A 16,520-nucleotide genomic window follows, 5' to 3' on the forward strand; every position below is an offset into this window, starting at 1 on the left:
TTGGAAACAGGAACTCTTTCTGCCATTGGTATAACTATAGTGTGAAGGTCATGCTAAGAAATAGAAATGCTGCTTCAGTTCCTGTATTTCCCAGTTGCTTAGGAAACTGTGTATGTGAGTATGTGAGGGTCCTTTGCAGCAGGGAGATTACAGGAAGGCCCAGGGGTCTTGAAGCTGAGTGGGAGAGCAAAGGGACTTGACGTTAGCTGAGTTTCAAGTACGGGGCAGATTCAGCGGCAGTTAATGGAGTGTGGCTTGCTGTGGTCTCAATCAGTGATGTTTTTAGTGTTACAGACTGGTCTGTGCGGCAGTAATGAGGCCAACGAAGAAAGTCTGCGGAGAGTGGAGAGGGGTTCCCGGATCGTCACAGTTGTTCCCCAGGACACAAAGCTTATACTACAGGTAAGCTTGGTCCTTCAGACTTTCTGTTGTCACTTAGTCACTTCCACAGTACTTATGTGTTGTAGGAAGCTGCTTGTTCATTTCCGGGTCGCCCAGACTCCTAAATAACCACACAGAAACTGTATTAATTAAATCACTGCTTGCCAATCACTATAGCATATTTCTAGCAAGCTCTTACATATTAAATTAACTCCTTTTTATTATTTCATAATTTACCACAAGGCTCATTGCCTACGGGCAAGGTTCCAGTTGGCAGCTCATGTCTTACCCCTCTGGTGGCTACATGGCATCTCTCTGACTCTGCCTTCTTTTTCCCAGCATTCAGTTTAGTTTTCCCACCTAGCTCTACTCTGCTAAGCCACTGGCTGAAACAGATTCTTTATTAACCAATGGTATTCACAGTATACAGAGGGGATTCCCACATCACGCACAGGCTGGATTTTAGGCTCTATTTTTCTTTTTTAAGATTTATTTATTTATTATGTATACAGTGTTCAGCCTCCATGCCTGCAGGCCAGAAGAGGGCACCAGATCTCATTACAGATGGGTGTGAGCCACCATGTGGTTGCTGGGAGTTGAACTCAGGACCTCTGGAAGAGTAGTCAATGCTCTTAACCTCTGAGCCATCTCTCCAGCCCCCTCTATTGTACTTTTCAGCCTATTACAACCCTCTTTCTTGGCTCTCTATTGGCTTTATGTGAAGGAATGTTGATTAATAAAAGCTCTGACTAATAAGATTTAAAGGAAAACTCACTTGAAAGTCAAGATAAACATTGAACACAACTGGATTCTACTAATTGTTCATTGTATAGCATTGTGGTGGTTCAGGAAGAGTTAAGTGGAACTGTGCATCCTACTGCTTCAATGATTTCGAATTGATTAGAGATGTTTGATTTCTTTTGAGATGCCGAGGGGAAACTTGGAGGTTGTTCATCATCGGGCCTTGGTCTTGGCTCAGATTCGGGACTGGCTGGACAAGTAAGCTGCCTGTGACTGTACCTCTGTGCACGTAAGGACATGTAGTCCAGGCTCCTGTGGTAACTAACTGTACATTTGGAAAAGAAAGTAATGTGTCAGGTGTTAGCTTTTTCCTTCTGTAGTTTCAGACTAAAAATTGGGAGGATTTTATTACATGGGTTGTAATCTGATTATAGCTGGTCTGTGTTGTAATGAAAATATACTAGGCCAGGGAACTTAGTTTCTCATGAAATGTGCTTTTTATCCATTTTCTCTGTCTTTGCAGTCTTATGTTTAAGGAAGCATTTGAATGCATGAGAAAACTGAGAATTAACCTCAATCTGATTCACGATCATAACCCTGAGGTAGTTGCGCATCTGACTTACCCTCTGATTGTACTCTTGAGAGCGAAGACGATCTGAACTCTAACGCTTGTGTCCCTTCCTTCCATAGGTGTTTCTTGGGAACGTTGAAGCCTTCATAAAGCAGATAGATTCCGCAAATCATATTAACTTGTTCCTCACAGAACTAAAGTAAGTATTTTGATAATTCTGTGCATCATATTCTAAGTATTATCTCTTGATAAAGAAATCAAACCCATATAGCTGGAGAACAGAAGTCTCTGTAAACATGAAAAGTCCCTGTCACAGTGAGGGCCAGCAGGGTTTCTCCTCTAGACCTTTAGCAACGGCAGTTAAGCTCTCCTCCTGAACTGTTATTTGGCTTATTTCTTAGGTTTGCTGTAAAACTATTCTTCTCATGAGATTGCCATCAGATATGATCCTTTCTCTGTAATGATTTTTCCCAACTTCTTAATGAAACTTTTTAAAACTAGGAAAATGCTGACTGTTGGGAATGTCTAGTGACAACACCCAGGCTCTGTCGTTCCTGCTGTCCTGTCCACACATCCTCTTCTTGTTTTAGATAATGGCAAAGGAAGTTGAAGCAGCAGTCCATTTATTTCACCTTGCATAGCGTTGGCTAGAATATGCTCTTAGTGTGGGGTAGTTAACTGCTACAAAATGTCTAGTGCTCCATCCAATGAGTGTCCGCACATTTTCACATCATTTAATCCAGCACATCCACTCTCCACTAGTCCTTGTGCCCCAGCTCTCGGAGAGCTACTGTTTCAGCACGGGTCAGCCTCATCTGTTTAACTACATAATCTAGCCAGAAAGTATTTATTGTGGTGTGAATATAGCAGCTTTCACTACTAGAGCTGAGCTCAGCCGTGTTTTGCATGCATCACTAGTTCATTCATTTTGAATTGCTCATGGTGTGCTGCTGTGTAAATTACACTATCCTTTCTTCATTCTCTGGTTACCTGGACACCTTGGTTGTATCCTGCTTTAGTCTTTTGTGGATATGTTTGATTTCTCACTACTTGAATAACTTTGCAGGTCTCTGTTTGTCTCAGAAGCTTGCCTAATGTATGCTAGTAATTGGATCACCAGACTGTTTGGTAAGTGACCTGTTCATACCTTTGGTTCTTAGGGAAGAAGATGTCACGAAGACTATGTACCCTCCACCGGTGCCCAATACTATCCAGACATTCAGGGATCCTGACAGGAAGAAACTTGACCTCATCTGTGATGCTATGAGGGTGGCTATGGAGAGAATCAATCCTCACAAGTGGGTGCTGTTTTATTGTTGGCTTCTCTGGAACAGCAGGACATGGATCCGTCTTTGTCCAGTTTGTTCTTCCTGTCATTCTGGTGTTTCACTTCCTGCCTCAGGTACTACCTGTCAATACTCACATCTCACGTGAAGAAAACGACCCCGGAACTGGAAATTGTGCTGCAGAAGGTACACAAGCTTCAAGGTAGAGACCTGCGCACAGACACCTGCTTACCTTGGCCTGACAGTCATTGTTCTTGACCATCACTGTGTGTCTGCACTCCACAGAGTTAACAGGTGGCTCTCTGGGTCACCATTTTCAAATGTGAAGATTCTGAGTGCAGAACATTTTATGAATGGATTGAAAACATATGTTCATCTTATGTCCCAGTCTGTCAGAAAATCTTAACACTTGGTCTGTTCTGTTGTTCTTTTTTTCTTTCATTCATTTAAATGTATGTGTGTGTGTGTGTGTGTGTCTGTGTGTGTGTGTGTGTCTGTGTGTGTGTCTGTGTGTGTGTGTGTAATCAAGGTTCATGCTGGCTTCAAACTCACCTTGCAGCCACAGCTGACCTTGAGTTTCTGATCCTCCTGTCTCCACCTGAGTACTGGAATTACGGAAGCACACCACCACAGCTGGTTTTATGTGGCATGGGGATCAAGCGCACGACTTCATGTGTGCTAGACAAGCCTCTGACTGACCAAGCTCTACCCTCACCCTCTTTTTCCTTAAGCACCAGCAAGAAATGCCCCTCCTGGTGAGACTGTGAGTGCAGAGGAGGCCTTGAAGTACCTGCTGCTCCTGGTAGATGTCAATGAATTATATAATCATTCTCTTGGGACCTATAACTTTGATTTGGTTCTCATGGTAGCTGAGAAGTCACAAAAGGTATGTGGAGTTCATATTTTTTGCACCATTTTGAAACTTGTTTATATAATCATCCTAGTGTAGGACCCTGCTCTTTAGAGAGCGATACTCTATCTAATGCTATGAGTGGATACAGATTTGAGCCTTCACAGTGTAGTTAAATTTTTTTTTTTTTTAACTATTTGGGGGTTTGTCACCCAACTCCCAAATGAAAACATGGAGGCTTATTCTTACTTACGAATGCCCGGCCTTAGCTTATCTTATTTCTAGCGAGCTTTTCTAACTTAAATTATGCTGTTTCTTTTTAACTATGTTTTGCCTTCGGGCTTTTTGCCTTTCTTTAGTCTATATATCTTTCTCTCCTTCTTATTCTGTGGCTGGCTACGTCACTAGGTGGCTGGTCCCTGGTGTCCTCCTCTGTCTTTTCTTGCTCCTCACTCTCCTCCCTAGATTTCTCTTCCATTTTATTTTCTCTGCCCACCAGCCCCATCTGTTTCTCTTTCCTGCCTAGCTACTGACCCTTCAAGCCTTTATTAGATCAATCAGGGTGGTGGGCAAAGTAAAACAGCTTTATAGAGCTAAACAAATGCCACATAATAGATTGCAACACATCTTTAAACAAATATTCCACAGCATAAACCAGTGTAACACATCTTAAACTAGTATTCCACAACACGGCAGCTAGTGTTGCTAAACCCTGTATATTTCTATGTGTATCCACTTTTCTTTTTTAATCAGGATCTCTTGCTGACTTGGAACTCACTAAGAAGAGTAGGTTGACTGACTGGCCAGTCAGTATGCCTCAGGGATCTGACTGTGTCCCCTTCTTCCCTAGTGCCAGAATAACAGGCTCATGCTACCAGGCCTGGCTTTTATGTAGGTTCTGGGGATCTGACTCAAGGTCCTCCTTATACTAAGCTGTGTCCCTAGCCAGGAGGTTGTTTTTTAGGAAGAAAAATCAGCTTACTAGGCATGGTACGGAGCAGGAGGTGGTAGAACTCATAGACTCATGCCCCACTCAGTACATTTTATCTTCGTTTTGATGTGTGCTCTTCATAATTGACGTGGGTGTCATGTCATGGAGGGTCATTTCATGAGAACCAGGCCTGACTCTTTTAGGGGTGCTTAGGTTCACTGTTGACTGTCTTCTAGATTATAGGCATGTGGTTTTCCTTATTAGCCTGTGATGGAGTTGATGTTAGTCATTACTATCCCAAATGTAAACTCATAACACCCAAATATGAAAGTAGTTTTCCCAAAGCTTGTTTTGATTTAATGTATTATATGATATATAATTGATATATAAGGATAGCATACATTTAAAATTATGTTATTCTCTTTTTATTGTCTTCATTAGAATTTGTATTACATAAATATTACAAGTAATAACTCTTTTTTTTAGGATCCTAAGGAATATCTTCCTTTTCTTAATGCACTTAAGAAAATGGAGATTAATTACCAGCGGTTCACCATAGACAAGTACTTGAAACGATATGAAAAGGCTCTGGGGCACCTCAGCAAGTGTGGTAAGTGTGGGGACAGTGTTTACACTGCTTCAAAACGATTTTGGAGCCAGGCAAGCTTTAAGATAAGATAGGAAATTGCCCTAGTCAGATGGCTTCAGTCCCCTCCACTCCGAAGGACTTGATCGTTGCGTGTTCTCCTTACTTTTGTCTCATGCCCTGAAAGTAAAGCAGGTCTCTCTTCATGAGCTGGGGGACCCTTGCAGAGAGCAGGTCCTTTGTGGGGTAGGACTGAGCTCCTCCTAAAATTCCTTCAGTGCCTTGGTCAGAACTAGTGGATAATCCCATCTCATGGTGTCTGTCAGTACGCTCGCCTGCAGTGAGTGGTTTGCACTTGTGCAGTTTAACAGGCACACGCAACGCCTGTGGGCCCCTTCACACCTCCGCTGTCCAGTGCTGGAACAGTTGTGACTTGTCACGGAGGACACCTGTGGTGCCTGTTAAGTGTGCTTTCATCTACTTCCATGGACACTCTGATTCAGCTGGATGGAGTGAGGCCCGGGAGGGAGCGTTTAATGAGCTCCTAGGTATTCATTTTGAACGTGAGGGGGTATTGAGCAGGAGAGTGTAACCAGGATTCCTAGTGCAACCCTGTCCAACCTGATCTTCTCTGACCTCAGAATGTGGAGCAATGCTCACCAAAACTTCTGATTTGAAGCTGTTCTTTAAATTGTGGAAACTGTAAAAGTTCATGGTTGGGAGGAGATGAGTGATGGCCAAGTCAATAAAGTTCTTATTTTGTAAGCAGGAGAACCTGAGTTCATTCCATAAAACCACATACAAAAGCTGGGTTTAGTGGCGTGTGCTTGTAATCTGAGTTTCAGGAAGGTGCACAGGAGGATCCCTGGGTTCCATTGGCCAGTCAGCCTAGCCTACCTGGCAAGCTTTGGACAGTGAAAGACCCTGTCTCAGAAAACAAGGTGGACAGTGCCTTCTCAGGAGTGTCGGCCGAGGACATGAGGACCAACAGCTCAGGCTATCACATGGGCACATGAGCACACATGGAAAAGTTTCACATTAATATTGCTTAGGAAACATAGGTGTAAATGAAAGCCATTATACTTCCAAAGTCTTATACCTCTGTTTTTGTAAATCTTATTTTTGCAGGACCTGAGTATTTCACAGAATGCTTAAATTTGATAAAAGATAAAAACTTGTATAAGGAAGCTCTGAAGTTATATCAGCCACAATCACTGCAGTACCAGGTGTGTGGTAGGTGAACTGTGAAATGGGGTCTCCTGATTCTGCTCTGCGAATTAGTTGGACGTGAGGACATGTTGAGTCCAAATACTGTCCTTGGCTTCACGGTTTGTCCTACAACCTGTCAGTCTCATCTTGAACTTATTTGGAGAAATTAGCAAGGACAAAAGTATTTCAGGTGTTTGGGATCTTTATCTCTAGGTTTTTTTATGTACCAGGTACTTTGCTTCTAAGTTAAATGTATTATGTGGTCCTCCTTATAAACTGATGGGTGTTGTGCCCAGTTACAGATGGGGCCACAGCTTGTGTAGGCGTCAGAACTGCAGAGTGGCGTGCCCAGATGCGGAAATGAGGCTCTGTGAGCACCAGTGGCCATCATTTCTAGCTGTTGTACTCTGCCGTGCTGCTGCCATCAGCGTTTTCGTCTGTCTGTAAATTATGTGCATGTTCTTCTAGTTTATTTCCTAGTGCTGTGATAAAAACAGCATGAGGAAGAAAGGGAGGAACCTGAGGCAGGAACTGAAGCAGAGACCATGGAGGAGTGCTGCCAACTGGTTTGCTTGGCGGCTCATGTTCAGCGTCCTGTCTTACATAGCCCATGCCAACGTGCCCAGTGAAGACACTGCTGCTCATAGTGAGCTGGTTCCTTCTATAGCTGTTAGAAATCAAGAAAGGGCCCCACAGACACAGCCACACAGCACTCTAATGGGGGCAGTTTCTCAATGGAGGACCCCTTTTCCCAGGTGTTTTGACAACCAAGATCTACTCTCACACAAGTCTCTCTGTGACTGAGCCTATGCCAGCTGTTCATTATTATTACTACCATAATTATCATTATTCTTATCTATGTGTGTGCATGTGTCTGCTTTTCTGTATGTGCACCAGGTTCACACTAGAAGAGAGGGTTGGCTCCTTTGAAAGTGGAGTTGCAGGCAGTTGTCAGCACTTGATGTGGTGTTAGGGACTGAGCGAGCGTCTCTGCAGGAGCAGCGAGCACTCTTAAGCTCTGAGATCTCTCTTGTAGTCCCACATGCCAACCTCTTTAGCAGCATTTTCTGCCATCCTTGAGATTTTCAGTTAACTGCAGCTTCTTCCCAAGATGTTGTGTTATTTAATAACAACCTTCCAGCCTTCTGCTGTGTCCTTTTTTGAGTCCACCTGTCCATGGACTTTCCAAGTCTCCCTTTAAAGCCATTCTTAGATTAGGAACCAAATAAACCGATGATTTGCTGCTTTGTGTCTGCCGTACTGTGGCTTCCAGAAGGGCAAGGACTATGTGTTGTTTTCCTGTGTCTCTGCTTCACCCTAAGCCTTGGCAGTGCAGGGTTCAGCATATGGCTGCCTGGCAGCTCTGGTTTCTCATCTTCCCCAGCTCCAGTTACATTAACCTCATTGTTTCTCAGATCTTCTGTGCATGTTCTTGCCACATAGACCTTGTGCCTTATCGGCTCTCTCTTGACTCTTGACAAAGCTTCATTTCCTTGTAGCCTTCAGAGGTAGCATGCCCGTCATTCTTGGTCGTTTTATCTTCTACATTTATAAACCATGCTTTGCAGTTGAGTCCATTCTCTGTAGCCGTCCGAACAAAAACTTAAGTGAGCTGTGGTTTTGTTGTTGTTTTTTATAATATTTATTTCGTTAGTTAGTTGTTTATTGCGTGTGTGTCTTTTATTCCCACCACCTCGAATCATGCATATGTAAATACTCAGTGTATATCGAATAAGTATTATATCTTTAGTACAGTTTTGAGTAGAAAAAGGAAGAAGCTAACGTAGCCTGCATTGGAAACTATGTACTATACTATAAAGAAACCACTGTCACATTTCGCCACATCTCCATGTCTTGTCACAGGCGATCAGTGTTGTTTACGGGGAACACCTGATGCAGGAGCACCTGTATGAGCCAGCAGGGTTTGTGTTTGCCCGCTGTGGGGCCCATCAGAAGGCGCTCGCCGCATTTTTGGCTTGCGGCAGCTGGCAGCAAGCTCTCTGTATAGCTGGCCAGCTTCAGCTCTCTGAAGACCAGATGGTGGGCCTTGCTAGAACTCTGGCAGGTAAGCAGGGCCATTCTGTGTTCACTCTTTGAAAGGTTTGTGTTTATTGCTCTGGTAATTTTGTAAATAAGTTTAGGGCAACATTCCTTGAGACAGGCTCATTCTAGTCAATCATACGTAGAACATTCTTTTCAATAGAACAGCAGTCCCAAAAGCACCTCCAAATGTGTTGACATACTATAAAAAGCAGTTTATCTCTGGCCTGGGTACTGATAGATCCTCTGTTTTGTAGCTTTGCAGTCCCTTAAGACAGGAGATTGTGGCTGCAAATGGCCTCAAAGTTATACTGTATTATCTGGCCATATTACTCACTGACCCTTAGACATTATGGCCACATTTAACAGTGTTGCTGAGATGGTCTTTCAAGAAAGTAAAGATGAAGTTTTGGATGGAACTATTTTGATGTAGCCCATATATGGTTGAAAACCATAATAATCAGGACTGGTGTGGACAAGACCAGATGCACAAGCAGAAAGTCAAGGCAGCTGAGTGGCTGAGTTGAAGGATTTCCTGACCTGGGGGCGAGGCTAGTGCTTCTGACTTCTGAGAGTAGAGCAGAGGGTAAGGACCCTGTGAGAGGCAAGGAGGGCTCTGGCCTCAGCAGTGCTTGAGATAAAGAAATGCTTGTATTTGTTTTGTTTTGTTTTTGTTTTTGAGTGTTTCTCTGTGTAACAACCTTAGCTGTCCTGAAACTAGCTCTTGTAGAGCAGGCTGACCTTAAAGTCACAGAGATCCACCTGCCTCTGCCTCTTGAGTACTGGGATTAAAGGTGTGCACCACCACCGCCCGGCTTAATGCTTGTATTTCTTTCTCTCCTTTTTGTTCTCCAACATGAGTTTTAGGGTTGAAGGGTCATTTAAACCAGAGCATTCTTTAACAAAGTCTTGTATACAGTGTTAATGGTCCCAAAAATATAAAAGAGCAGTTCTGAAACAAGCTTCCAAACTTGTAGGTAACGTTTTGTGTGTGTGTGTGTGTGTGTGTGTGTGTGTCTGTCTGTCTGTGTCCTGCTTAAAGCTGAACTTCCTGTTCATCGTGGAATATATGTAGTTACTGCAGATGTTGATTAGCAGGATGTGCAGTGGGCATGGACACATGGGCAGGCTTTTTTTTTTAAAAATTATGTATACAGTGTTCTGTCTGCATGTATACCTGCAGGCCAGAAGAGGGTGCCAAATATCATTGTAGATGGTTGTGAGCCACTATGTGGTTGCTGGGAATTGAACTCAGGACCTCTGGAAGAGCAATCAACATTCTTAACCTCTGAGCCATCTCTCCAGCCCCTGAACAAGGCTTTTTTAAAGACATTGTTGTATAGTGTCTTAGACACTTTTCTATTACTGTGAAGAGACACCGTGACCACAGCAACTCTCCTAAAGAAAAGCATTTAACTGGGGCTTGCATACAGCTTCACAGCTTCAGAGGTTTCGTCTATTATCCTCTTGTCAGGGAACGTGGTGGCATGCAGGTAGAGATGGTGACTGAGTGTTCTAATCCATATCTGCAGGCAGAGAGAGAACACTGGGACTGGCTTGGGCTTTTGAAACCCCCTAGCTTACTCCCAGTTACTCTAACAAGGCCAAACCTATTACAAGGCCATACCTTCTAATAGGCTGCTCCTAAAACATTCAAATACACTGGCCTGTGGGGGCCATTCTTTTTGAAACCATTCCATACAGCACAGTTACTTTGTATACACATTTAATTTAGGCAGTTTACACTAGCCAGCAAAGGTGGAAAAAATGTAGCTGCTTCACTAGTTGGTAGTTATGTGGCCTTTTTACATTAGTAATTGTCTTTGATAGGGTGGGATGGAACAGATGAACCTCGTAGCCTCTTAGTAACCCTGGGGTTTTGTGTGCCTGATACAGTCTGGTTTTTCCAGCTAGAGTGTTTATAGGAGCTAAGGACTGCCTGGCGGCTGCCAGCATAACCAGCTACCTCCATCTAGTGCCCACCTTGAGAATCACAGTCTCTGCCTACACAGGAAGAAATGGGTTAGCGAGAGATGCCAGTTAGTTGCCCATATACATGCCTTAGGAAGCATTTTTTTTTTAAAGCTAGATTTGGCAATATGTGATTTTTTTTTCAAATCCTCTGATTAATTGAGATTCCTTTACTAGGCAGGGTAGCTTCTGTAATCCAGGAGCCGCAGCAGAGGATTTCAGTTTCAGGCTGGCCACGTAGGATACAGAGTGAGACTGTGGGTTAGGGGTGTGTGTGCTTCATGTTGTGTGTACACCTGTTGTCATCACAGAAACTGAGGAGCTTCCAGTCTGGTGCGTCGTGAGGACAGCAGTGGACGTCAGTTTCTGTTTACTGTCTTTGCAGGAAAGCTGATGGAGCAGCGGAAGCACACTGAGGCAGCCTTGGTCCTGGAGCAGTACGCCCAGGTGAGTCCTCCCCTGGGAAACGGAAGGAGCCGTGGTAATGGTTAGGACTTGTGCTGATTTGGCAGAGGACAGCTTTCAGGGGGTACTTCTCTCTTTCTATCATGGGTCCCAGGGCACAAACTAAGGCTGCCAGGCTCATGAGGAAAGTGGCATCGTTATCATTGTTATTATTAGTTTTGTCTTTCTGAAACAGTCTCAGGCTAGCCTACACTGACCTTGAACTCCCAGTTCTCCTGCCTCTGACTTTAAAGTGCTAGAATTATAAGCATCGGCCACCACACCTGATTTGTGAAAGTTTTACAGTTGTAGTGGTTGTGTTAGGATTTTTTTCTTAGAATGATAGAATGAATTTATATTAAGAGGAAGGGACACTGGGTGACCTTCCTCAGTGTGCTCTGGGTACTCAACAATAGCTGTCTTCCTACTGGAGAAACTAAGAACCTCTAGCTACTCAGTCCATGAGGCAGGGTGTATCAAAGGTCTAGAGGCTTCCTGAAGAGCTGCTGGAAGCCCAAGGTCTGGGTTCTGATAGCCTTGGAGGAATGTAGCAATGGCAACAGGGTGGATGAACTCGCCGGCAGAACACAGAATGTGCCCCCCCACCCAGATGCAAACAAAGCTTTCCCTCCTACTTTCTTTAGTCTGGGCTGCCACCAGAAGGTGCCACCCGTGTTTAGGTTGGCCTTCCTTCTTTAAATAACCTGATGAAGAAAGTCACAGCTGCCAGCAGCTGTCTCTTAGTCCAGATTCAGCCAAGCTGATAATCAAGGTTAACTCTCACACTGATCGACATACTTGGACATTTCAGGGTCTATCATGGGTTAAGACTGAAAGACGATAATTTGTATTTCAGTACATATTATAAGAAACTACTTGGGGTGGGGCGGCCGCCGCCCCTCCTGTGGCGGTTAACAGCTGTCTGTAGCTCCAGTTCAGGGGATCCCCTGTGCTCTTCTGACCTCCGCGGGCACTAGGCATGCACAGGGTGCATAAACATACATGCAGGCAAAACACTCATACAGATAAAAATAAATAATAAAAGTTTTAAAAAGAGAGATTGAGTTGAAAGATCAGTGAATAATTTACTTGAGAGGGTGGAGAGATTAGAGGAAAGATTTAGAACAAAGTTGTGTTTCCACTGAAATGCCCGTCACTTACCCTGGGCCTGCCTGCACCAGCTGTGTTATCTGTGGCTCCATAGCAGTTTGCCTCACACGTCAGCCACTCACAACAGACACCTGTTGCTTCACCATCTATGGGCCAAAAATCTGATAGTGTTTAACTTGGGGCTTAAAATCACTGATTTGAGACTTAACTTTGCGCCCCCCCCCCCATTTTGTTTGTGTGTGTATTTCTGTATGAGTTTATGTGTAGGCCACAAAGGGCACTGGGTGTCCTCTGTCACTCTGGCTATTCCTTTGAGGCAGGATCTATATCTGAACCTGGAGTTCACGTCTGTGCTAGGTTGGAAGCCAACTACTATATGTGTTTGTGGGAATGCACCACCTGCCAGGCTTTGTGATTGTGGAGCAAGCACCATTAACCACTGAACCATCTCTCCAGCCCCCTTCCTCTCTAACTTAAGCAGTATTAATACTATCATTGCTTTAGCTACGTGCCGCAGCTTCTTGTGTGTTGTGCCTTGGTTTTCTAATTTCCCTTGTGGTTTCTTCATTGACTTGTGGATTGTTTCAGAATTATTTAACACTCAGCCATATCTTACTGATTTCTACTTTCTGTTTTGATTATATACTTTAAAAAAAATAAGTATTACACCAAAATATGGTCTCTTTTAGAGGAAGTTGTGTGTGTACATGGTGTGATGACATGTTCTCTTAGTTACTTTGGAGTCGTCAATTAACTGTGCTATTCTGGCTTTTTATGTCGTTATTGGTTCTCTTAATACTCTGAGTTGCTGGGAGGAAAAAGTCTGCTTAAATTTCCAATGTTTATCTATTCTTTTATTCTGCAAGTCTTTGCTTTCTGCATTGTCAAGCTGTGGTGTAGGTAGATGCCTGCTCATGGTCGTGCCAGACACTATTCATCTCTTTATTTCTGTTAAAATTCCTAATATACTTTATTCTGCAGTTGACTTTGTGTGTTGGGAATACAGCCCTTTCAGCTTTTTTAACATCAGGGTATGTTTTCCATTGTTTTGTTTAATCTACATTTTCATGCTTAGGTTTAGTTTTTGTCCACTGAGCTATGGCGCCAATCCGTGCTCAGCATTTCTCATGAATCCATCTTATCCCCACTGTTGGCTATCAGATGTCCTGGTGTTTGCTCTGGGGCTTACAGTAAATATCAGTCACAAGTTAGAGACCGTTTCACATGCCCAACAAGGCATTTTCTATTGCTCCCCGTTCTCATTAATGTCACCGAACATTTTAACTTTATGTATATTATAATTTCTATAATTTGTTACTACTTTTGCTTTTAATGATTAGGAAATGTTTAAATGACACAAGAATGTGTTTTATGCTTCTTTCTGGAGAAGCTAGGAATGTGAATTTTTTTTTGACCTATAAGAATCTTGAAGCTACCAGATGATGGTGGCACATGCCTTTAATCCCAGCATTCAGAAGGCAGAGGCAGGCAGATCTCTTGAGTTCAAGGTTATCCTTGTCTACAGAGTGCGTTCCAGGACAGCCAGGGCTGCACAGAGAAACCCTGTGTTGAAAAATCCTAACAAACAAGAAACCTAAACAAACAAACAAATAAACCTCAAAACCACTCAAAATATATCAACAACCTAATCTTAAAAGCTGAAACCATAAAAGGCTGAAGGGAAAACGGGAGTAACCTTTATTAATACCTGGGTGGTATAGTCTTAGTCCCTGCACCATAAGATCAACAACTAAAATTGAAGTCTATAAATTAGACTTCATATAAAGAATTATCAAGAATGTGCAAAGACAGCTTATATAGTGTAAGAAAATATTTTCAAAGTATTTATGAAGTATTTTCAAAGTATATATGAAGAACTGTAATTCAACAAGAAACAAACAAGCCAACGAGTGAACATGGAAAAGAACCATTTTTGACAGACTTACCGTGTGACTTTATGTCCAGGGATATAAAGAAGACACATTTTTCTTGTGTTTTGTGGTCATTCAGAACAGTAGCCCCCTTTGTCTTTTATGACAATGTTTTTGGAGATGTCTATTCAGTAGATGTCTGAACAGGCAAGCTGCCGAGAACTGGAACTGGGAGGGCTGGGGCTGCCTGGGAAGGTGGAGGGACTCCGTGTGGCGGCTTGTGAGACTGCTGCATTCACCTGTGCTCTTCCTTGCTCTTCCCTTGTCAGGACTATGAAGAAGCTGTGCTGCAGCTGCTGGAAGGAGCCTCCTGGGAAGAAGCTCTGAGGCTGGTAAGAGAAGTTCTGAGCAGCTTCTCCTGTGCTGGGTGCTGAGGGAGGTAAAGGAGTGGGTCGGTTGGAATTCCTTGTCTTCTGAGTAAGTGAAGTTTAATAGAAAGTGCCCAGGTTCCCAGTCCTGAGGATAAGTGGTATCTGTGAAGCCTTTTAAAACCTGTTCTTTAGATGGGTGGTGGTGGCACACACCTTTAATCCCAGTGCTTGGGAGGCAAAGGCAAGTGTATCTCTGAGTTTGAGGCTAGCCTGGTCTACCAACTGAGTTCCAGGGTAGCCAGGACCATACAGAAAAATCCTGTCTTGAAAAACCAAAATAATAATAAAAACTTGTCTTTAGTAATGCTTGGAATTGTGCCTTCATACACAATGCACTGCTGTTTTTTGTTTTGTTTTGTTTTTAATGGATTGAATTTTCCTGGGATAATATCCTGATCCCTTCTAGTACTGGTCCCTTGTAACATGAGGGCCTGCTTGTTGGGGTTTCTGTCCTGCCCAGTTCCCGCAGTTGGTAAGCCCCAAAGAAAATCACACAGAGGTCTCCATAAGTTATAAACTCATTGGCCCATTAGCTCAGGCTTCCTGTTAACTCTTATAACTTATATTAGCCCACTATTCTTATTTATGTTAGTCACATGGCTCAGTACCTTTTTCAGCGGGGCAGGTCACATCCTGCTTCTTTGGTGTCTGGACAGGACTGCAGAAAGAGCTTCCTTCTTCCCAGAATACTCCTGTTCTCATTGCCCCGCCTATACTTCCTGCCTGGCTACTGGCCAATCAGTGTTTATTTAAAACATAATTGACAGAATACAAAATTGTCCCACACCAGTCTCTCTTAATTCTCTGTTGGATAGACGTGTTCCTGCCCTAAAATACTGCATTTTTCCCCCTCTTAGGTGTACAAGTATGACAGAGAGGATATTATAGAAACCAGCGTAAAGCCTTCCATTTTAGAAGGTAAGGGTTACATTTAGGTGATGTTTTCTTTTAGAATTATGGAAAGGTAGAAGAAATACCTAGGACAGGGCTCTCTCTGTTACTGCATTTTAATATGTTCTGCTGACTCCATCATAGTTTTTAAGACTATATTAAGGTGTTGAGTGATGATATTGAAGAAGTTTGAATGTTGAAAGCTGTTCTGTCTTCCTGTCCCTTGCTAGAGCAGACTTTGGCCTCAGGAGCCTGCCTCTACCTGGAGGCTGCTGGCTTCGAGGCGGATCACATGGTGGTGGTGGTGGCTGCGGGGAATCTTTGTGCTTGTGATAGATAATAAACTTGGATATGCACTATATTTTATAGTAGTGTTTTATCAGTGGTCACTTCCCTGTATTTTATCCCTGTACTATTATTTATTAGTAAGAGACAAGTGCCTACCTGCAGTTTAATTTCAGATTCTACAAAAGTTCCAGGTGTATGGAACTTTTTATAGAGACACGGGAAGCAAAAAAATAGGGTAAAATGTTCTTATGGGCAAATCTAGATGAAGGATGGTGTGTTCTTTGGACTAGTACAAGTTCTCAAGTAGGCTTGGAATTTTTAAATAAGCTAAACTTTTTTTAAAAAAAATAAAGTATATGGCTCTAGAGAACAGAAGAACTAAGTAGTAGCTGTAGAATGCTCCGGTCTCTGGGGAAGAGCGTCAGCTTCACCTACAGGTCTTAGAGAGTACGTGTAAGCAGAGCTCCCTGGTGACTGGTGTTTGTGTGCACTCACAGTCTTGCCCTGTCTTGTCCCCCCGCTCCCCGCTGTTCTGATTAGAGCTTGTGGGTGCATTGGTACTGTTGACTGTAGTCATCCCAAACTGAGGATAGAAAGCATCCTCCTTGACCCTTGCCATAATCTAGGCAGTTCTTTTCCCACAGGAATTTGGGAATGCTGATAATTCTTCTGCATGAGCCTAATTTCTATGCCTTTAGAGAGTTTAGTTTATTTGTATTTTCTTTTATTCTGCTAGTGCTGTCTTTCCACTGGACAGTAATTTCAGAGATCATTAGAAGCCTTTATTTCATGCCCACACCATTTCCATGGATTCCCTCCATCCTGCCTATGTTAGCAACTCCCTGCATACTCTTTGTTTGCTTCTTTCTCTTTGGGTTAGATATCAATCAAGTCTTCACTGATAGGATTTTATAAATTT

At 43.1% G+C, this 16,520-nt stretch overlaps 1 protein-coding gene across 1 annotated transcript in view; it reads left to right on the forward strand.

Moving 5' to 3' along the window:
* Elp1 (elongator acetyltransferase complex subunit 1) overlaps positions 1-16,520 on the forward strand; it is a 59,590-nt gene that overhangs the window by 33,249 nt on the left and 9,821 nt on the right. The window contains exons 19-31 of the mRNA XM_048420234.3: positions 287-402; positions 1,307-1,380; positions 1,646-1,724; positions 1,813-1,892; positions 2,854-2,991; positions 3,096-3,181; positions 3,711-3,865; positions 5,247-5,370; positions 6,475-6,572; positions 8,419-8,620; positions 10,952-11,013; positions 14,321-14,383; positions 15,280-15,340. Coding sequence (XP_048276191.3) covers positions 287-402; positions 1,307-1,380; positions 1,646-1,724; positions 1,813-1,892; positions 2,854-2,991; positions 3,096-3,181; positions 3,711-3,865; positions 5,247-5,370; positions 6,475-6,572; positions 8,419-8,620; positions 10,952-11,013; positions 14,321-14,383; positions 15,280-15,340 — 1,338 coding nt within the window. The remainder of the gene's footprint in view (positions 1-286; positions 403-1,306; positions 1,381-1,645; positions 1,725-1,812; positions 1,893-2,853; positions 2,992-3,095; positions 3,182-3,710; positions 3,866-5,246; positions 5,371-6,474; positions 6,573-8,418; positions 8,621-10,951; positions 11,014-14,320; positions 14,384-15,279; positions 15,341-16,520) is intronic.

Source organism: Myodes glareolus, chromosome 16 (assembly GCF_982192425.1).
Source record: "Myodes glareolus chromosome 16, mMyoGla1.1, whole genome shotgun sequence".
NCBI lineage: Eukaryota > Metazoa > Chordata > Mammalia > Rodentia > Cricetidae > Myodes > Myodes glareolus.